Raw genomic sequence first — 7,500 nt, 5'->3', positions numbered from 1 at the left:
CACAGTAAAGTGGATGTCAATTACGAGCGCTTTTTATTTGCAGCAAGCACGGAAGGTAATTCTATCCCACAATGCCTCGACACCATTGTTTTTATATTTACCATTTCAAAGCGTCCATAGTCCTCTGCAAGTTCCCACCGAGTATTCGGAAAAGTACGAAAACATCAAAGATGATGACAGAAAAATGTATGCAGGAATGGTTGAAAATGTTGATGAAGCAATAGGAAATATAACAGAGGCCATGAAGACAGCTGGGTGAGTAGATAACAAGTAGAGATCTGGACCTGTCAAATAAAACATCCATTTATTTGACATCAAAATTACATTACGGCACCCATAAGAATTTGAAGTACCCATTCGTAATAAGCCCTTAGGGGTACGGAAGCAGGGATCATAAGTAAATTCCGGGGGAGAAACAAAAGGAAATACGATATCAATCCCCGGGGAACCCTTTACTTGTCATTCAGTTAAGGGGTGTAAATCGCCAAATGTTGGTCTCACTTTGGAAGTTTTTCATTAAAAGCAAATATTTTTTACCCACACAGTTACAACTTAGGTTTGTGCGGGACGAAATCGCCATATAAAAGTGATAAAGAAACTAACTGCAAAAACCGTGGACGAAGATCCCGCTGGTTGTAAACGTTGGATCTCTAGAAAAAAAGATCTAATCAGCCAAAATATCCAAAAAACTAGAAGTCCAAAGACCACTACAAAGCTGATCATAACAACGTGTTTTGTTTTTTTCATAACATTATTTCGGCTGCCCATACCAGCCTTCTTCAGGTTTACAGATGTTACTGAATTTATGATAGGAATTACAATATTCAGTATATTGCTGGTTTTCACTGTCACGCTATTCAAAATAGATCAAAATAAAAATCAAAACCGTTCAATAGATAAAGTCCAGAATCTGGGAAATGAAAGGGGGTAAATATGCAAAGACCCTCGCCAAGATTCAGGTCAGAGGAATATTTCGTATACGAGATATTCGAAGAAACGTTTCACCCAAATTTACACAGATTTGTATGGAGACGCCATGCTGGTGCTCATCCGGATGAGCTCCAACATGGCGGACGGAAACCAACAGAAACATCTGTTTCCGAGTTTTGCTACAAAAACGTGAATTTATTCTTCGAAGAACTCATAAACCTTACAGTAATACTTTTTCTAATACATGAACTGTTTAGATAGCAAAATTCCCTGAAATAAGTCATTTTTTAAACCTACATGACAGCTCTCTTGGCCTCCATGTAAATGCCGCGTCACACAAAAGTTTAGAAATTCAAGCGTACTCTATCACAAAAGCAAGAACCCTTTTGAAGCGAAAATTTGTTTGAAAATTACTCTCCAGCTGTTCTAATACATCGTGAAAGTAAAATCTCGGTAGGATCGATAGTTTTGTTGTTTGAATTTTAGTGACGTCATGTGAAAACCAGCAATAATAGAAATGTCGCAATAACCATTTTTGAAAAGGGAGAGGTGGAAATGAAGTACAACATAGAAAAGAAAAGAAAAACTAATAAGGATATGGATTACAATGATTCGTCACGGCAGTTTAGGCCATTAGGTTCAAGAGTCATGGCCTAATCTATCAAATGTGACTCCTTCGCCTTAGTGACCGAGTCACGTGAAGAATGAATTTTCTCTAATGAGATTAACTGCATGTCAGTGAGAGAATGGTCAGAGTGAAAGAGAAAATGTTCAGAAACATTAGTGGGTTTAGATTTAATGTTAGTTTTGTCGACTGGACGTCTGTGTTCGTTAAATTTGTCCTTGAGGCAAAAGTGACCAAACTGTGTTGAAGACAGTGTTGGTGTCAACATTTTTAGCGGAATTAAAATCACTATAGCGCTTGTTTGATTGCCTGTTCTAGTATGGTCTCTTCTAGGGCTTAAAATATTGAGCTTAAGCCAATACTTGAGAAATAAATCGTTAATGACTAAATCACCGCTTCGTGTCAAACAAATCTTTATCCCAAGTATTATATGAAACGTCACAAACAACAAAAATGAACTTTGAAAATCTGGTATGCTATCAAGTTTCCAAAATCCACAATTGCAGTCCGTTAATCTCTTCAAGAATATCCATCCTTAGCTCCTTTTGTATTCGCCCTGTTAGTTGTACCTTCTTATGCGTCACTTAGATTATTCGTTTTGCTCTACTTTCTGTTTAGTTTATGGGACAACACTTTGCTGATTGTGACTACTGATAATGGCGGGGCACCTGATGAAGGTGGTTACAACTGGCCTCTTCGTGGTGAAAAAGGAAGCCTCTGGGAGGGAGGGGTCAGAGGAGTGGGTTTTGTTCATGGAAAAATGCTGCAGAGGACTGGAGTCAAGTGCAAGGAGCTTTTTCATGTGACTGACTGGTACCCAACCCTCCTCCATCTTGCAGGTTTGCCCCCATTGATTGTAACAAATACTTAGATCATGTCACTCCTTTAGATAACTGAAGTGCTCTGTAAGAGTTGTTAATTGTCCATTTTTAAGTAGTAGAAAACCAAAACTTTATTAACTTTGCTTCTTGTTTCTTGTCAGGCATAGAAGAGGATTCTAATAGTTCAGCGCTGGATGGCTTCAACATATGGCCCGCAATTTCTGAAGGGGTCCCATCAGAAAGAACAGAGATTCTTCACAATATTGACGGAAACAGTGCGGCAATTCGTGTGGGCGACATGAAGCTGTTGTTAAACGTAAACGATAAAGAATGGTACGAACCGCCAGAGTTGTCCTCTGGAACAAGGAAAACGAAAAAGGTATTAACAAGGGAGCATGATGGGATAGAGAGGGAAACGCCCAGTCTACTGAACCCTTAGGACTGATGGGAATTTGACTTAAAGTATTTTTAGACCAATTAAACACTTGAAATTTATCGGAGGTTGGTTTCTAGAGTGGTCCGCAAACTTTTAATCACTCAGTAGTATTAAGAGAAAACTCAACAGTCACCACTGATAATTCTGCATTGTTTGAGGCAGTCTCACTGCTATGGCCCTCATCTTGCTATTTACTAGAATGGTATCTTCTAGGGGTGAAATTAAGCTTAGGACATGCTAGGTGTAGTCCCAATTGCCCGAAGAGCCTCTCTGCCCGCTTTACATGTTGGTCACCTCTCACCTCCGCTCCCCCACTCGCAACTGGGTATTCTGTACGAGACCAGTTGCGTTATCCACTGGATGGAGGTTTTTCCACTGCAAAATATTGTCCATAATTAAATGAACTGTTGCCATCAACGAATTCTGAACCATACATGAAGTTACCATTACACCAATACACCAATACCGTGCTGACCACAGGCGGCCCAAGCTCAGTGTGTGAGTTTAATCATTAATAGATGTAGTTTCATGTTGCGTAATTTAAGCGATTTCCTTTAACCCTGGAAACTCGGGGTTAAAGGAAATCGCTTAAAACGCAATGCATCGAAGAAATAACCAAACAGCAGGCAAAAACAAGCAAAGTAAATACGGTAAGCTTTATTTTATTGAACATTCTAGCGAGTATTTATCTACTTGAATCTTTTACCTGAATTCCGATACAAATCCCTTATATTCATGGCCGTTTTAAATAACGAAGTATGAAACTACATGTATTAATGATTAAACTCACACACTGAGCTTGGGCCGCCTGTGTGCTGACGTGCTGATTATATCCACTTTCCTTCTTTTAATCCCACAAAATTTATTATCAACAAACTAACGAGCTGCGATTTGCTATTTAAAATCTTATCATCCAGTTTAGTTAAATGTTTAGTTGTTTAGTTGTAACATGGCAAGAGACATTGCTTCATATACATATTTTCTTTAATCTTCTAACTGCCTCCTTTTATCATCCGCAGAAATCTGGTCGCAAAATTAGAGCTGCACTTTACAATATCACTGCTGACCCAAATGAGAGTCAAGACCTCAGACGCACGTACCCGGATGTGGTAAGGACGTTAAGAAGGAGAATCAGCTATTACAAGAAGGGCGAGGTACCTTCTGGGAAAGTTGACGCTGATCCAGAAGCAAAGACACTGGCGCTCAAAAATGGGTATTGGGGCCCATGGATTAACTGAGATTTGAAATCAGAAAAAAATGAAAGTCTCTTCAAGGATAAAATTTATTGCAGACAGGGATAAATTAGCTTAGGTGATTTTATCGACGTTTATCGAAGTGCAAGATGGCCACAGCTTTTTTTCGGTTCGTGCTTTGAAGTTCGTTATTTGATTGTTACTTGTTATTTTAGGAAGATAGTACTGATTTTCATTATACTTTGTTTTCTCATGTTGCTGCCGATTGGTACGAATAAAGACTTGCTGTTGACAAAAAGAGAGAATGAATTCGATAATAGGGTCACTCTCCTATCCGGGTCAATGTTTCCTCATATAAACAGTTTGGCTCGCCCAACTGTTCGTCTAGTCAGAACATAAGCGAGCGATGTTGGCTTGAGTAAAGGTGTCAACTTTTTCCTTACTTTAAAAAATAAAAAAATAAAAAATAATAATAATGGAGAAAATACTCGGTAGAGAGGGCGACTCTCTTTCCCGGATTAACATTTTTTCGTATGAACAATGTGTACGTGAGGCTGATATCGGGAAACAGCAATGGTCATAATGCTCTATACAATGCAGAGCAAAGTTGACCGGTTTTTTATTGAAGGCAATTTTTTTTATTGTTTTCTGATAGTACCGTTCTTGTTATTAACCCTCGCACGTACATGCAAATTCATACCCCCACCGTGGTACAAGGGGGGTGGATGGACCCCCCCCCCCCCCAAGAGGTTTTGATATGTTGCAGTATTTCGAAACGATTTTACCTTCAAGGGACGCGATCACGGTTATGCACATGCGCGCCGTTTGTCTCTTCAGAATAAATTTGTTGGGTCAACGCTAAATTCGAAATCGCCATTACTGGTACAATCATTGAAAATCCTTCTTTTTATTCCGACATCCGTCGCTTTGGCTGGCCTAGTTATACTTTGGTAGTTGTGATTAACCTGTGGTTGTTGTTTGACCGGTTATTACGTTTTAAGAAGACGCAAAAAATAATGTTTTGATCATGGAGGTTTAGAAGAGCATCGTGGCCGTCTGGCAACAGGACTTTCTCAAGAGTCTTTGGAGATAGAGAAGCTTAGCCGATCGATCTGGTATGGTTCTAGGAGTAGTGTGTGGCGTACGAAAAGAATGCACGACACTTGGAAAGTGGTTAAAGGCATGAGTTCGTTCAACTGTGATTTGATTTTTGACTCCGACTTGTAGTTATACCGCAACAGGCCGCGCGATCTTCAATGATCTGGTACACTTGAAAAGTTCCTTGTTTCTTTGCTTTCACGATCGTATATGTTTAAGAATTGATTTTTCTTAAATAAATTATTGCCTGAGTATTCTGTTTTTAATCTAGCGAGGAATAAGCGCTTTCAACTTCTGGCGTTTCCGACAGCCAATCAAATCTTGTGGCATTGTTCTAACAGCCAATCAGCCTTACGGCCAAAATCTGGCCATAACGAGCACAAACGTGAATTTCAGTGGTAGCCGTTAGAGAGAATGTATGAGAACCGCCCAAATTGGGCCTGATCTCAGGTTACACATTCAGAATCACACCATATCGACGGCTACAACTTGGACTGACGAAGACGAAAAGGAAAATTCGGAGTGATTTTAAAAAAATTATGAGGAGCGGATGTTTTGGTAAAAGTGGAAAATATGACATTTTTATTTAGTTGAAATTCCCTTCCTTAAAGCAATAAAAATAGCGGGTCATGGGACTTGTTTTCTTCTAAAATACTTGGAGATTGTGCTTGTAAAAGAACCATGGGTTACTATAATGCGCTGTGTTCTCCACCGCTGACTTTTGGGTGTCCGCTCCAGGCATCCATTGAGTTTGCTAACACTGTCATTCGGCAGAGAAGAAAACGATTACATGCTACGCTCCTCAGGGTTGAGAGAAGTAAAATTATAAAATTATAGAGCACTAAAAACATGCCAGAAGCCATGTTGGCGCATACACGCGTTCAATTTACACATTGTTATTAGGTTTTCCTGTTTCGAGTGTAACGTTTCAATAACTTGAAACATAACTTCTGGACTCACTTTTCAAAATCAAGCGACAAAGCGAGTGTTTGTGCCTTAGAAAACCAATTCTCGTCTCAGGGAAATTGGATCTAGGTCTAGTTTCAGCGAGCACTTAGCTTTAAACAGGGGCACCCAACGAGAATATAGTTCAAAACCACTTAAACATAGCATTGTTAAACGTATTTTAGTATTTAAACGGTAGATATAGGCATATTTTTATCTCCTAAAAATGTTTTCGACAAGTTGCTAAAATAGATCACGCGCAAGGTCAAATACAATGCTCGAATACTTGCACGCTCTTTTTCTCCAGAACCGTTTTTCTTCTTCTTACTTTCTTAGTTGGCAACGGTTCCTCCGTTAGTTTTTAGCTGTTTTCAGCGTGAAATCTAAAAGATCTTACGGTCCACCGCGGATGCTCCCGTTCTCGAGAATGTTTACCTTTTGTTGGATAAATAACAGACCATGCAAACATCTTGGAACAGCACCATCTCTTGTGAAAATTATTTCATTCAAATACTTTCGTGAGTCTTCTCATCTAAAGCAAGTGAGCGAGCACAGTTTCGCTGTAAAGTGCTTCCCATTGCCTCGCCGAATCGCATGAATCCTTAAGTTTCTTTGTGAAAAGATCTCGGGAAAGTAAAGGCTATTCCAGCTAGAGTAAAATCTTCTTTTTGGTGGCCCTCAGGCATGCAACAACTCGATGCAAACCATATCGATCGACTCAATCGCTAAGACGCGCAGTCAAAACAAAACTCTCGAGGCCTAACTAGCCTCGCTTTCGCGCAACTAGACCCGGGCCGGCCGAGGGGTCCGCCATATTTGCATTCTATGTATACAAATGTCAAGAATTTTGTTGTTGTTAGTTGTAGACGGTACATAGAAAGCATTACAAAATTACTGGACAAGAACTTATGAACTTATGTAATGGCGGAGTAAAGACCTTCGATGTGACTGTCCGCAAACTTTACACTTTGCATGGTGGCTAATGGCCGAATTTTTCAATAATCTACTCAGCAAAAGAGCATTTAGATCATCGGACTCCTCGGACGACTCAGCCACATCGCCTGAGGCGAAAAAACCTAAGAAGTACGATTCACCGCTCACTGAAGGACCCGAACAAGAAGAAGATGAAGTAATGGCAGCTCTTAATATGTCGGAGGAGGTTGCTGCCAAAGTACAAAAGATTTTGGAAAAGCTAGAAAAGCTAGACACGATGGAACTGTCTTTGAAGAAAATTGAATCCAAACTGGCAAAGCTGGAAACACGAACGACAGAGTTGGAAGGTTTCAAAGAAGAAGCCAAGAAGGACATAAGCGAGTTGAAAGATGGCGCCAACTTTGCTTCAAAACAATTACAGGAGAAGTCTCAAGAGTTAACAAAGGCACAAGCAGAAATTACCGAGCTCACGAGGAAGGTGCAAAAACATGAAGAAGCAGTTAAGGAGACCGAGTCAAA

The 7,500-nt window shown here is 39.9% G+C and overlaps 1 protein-coding gene across 1 annotated transcript in view; it reads left to right on the top strand.

Moving 5' to 3' along the window:
* LOC140946925 (arylsulfatase B-like) overlaps window positions 1-4,303 on the top strand; it is a 9,009-nt gene extending 4,706 nt beyond the window's left edge. Inside the window, exons 4-7 of the mRNA XM_073396025.1 lie at window positions 44-255; window positions 2,174-2,394; window positions 2,538-2,755; window positions 3,832-4,303. Of these exons, the coding sequence (XP_073252126.1) occupies window positions 44-255; window positions 2,174-2,394; window positions 2,538-2,755; window positions 3,832-4,050 (870 nt within the window). The 3' untranslated portion in view covers window positions 4,051-4,303. The remainder of the gene's footprint in view (window positions 1-43; window positions 256-2,173; window positions 2,395-2,537; window positions 2,756-3,831) is intronic.
* The last annotated feature ends 3,197 nt before the right edge of the window (window positions 4,304-7,500 follow it).

The sequence above is a fragment of the Porites lutea genome, chromosome 8 (assembly GCF_958299795.1).
Source record: "Porites lutea chromosome 8, jaPorLute2.1, whole genome shotgun sequence".
Taxonomy (NCBI): Eukaryota; Metazoa; Cnidaria; class Anthozoa; order Scleractinia; family Poritidae; genus Porites; species Porites lutea.
This window is presented reverse-complemented; position numbering and strand designations above follow the sequence as displayed.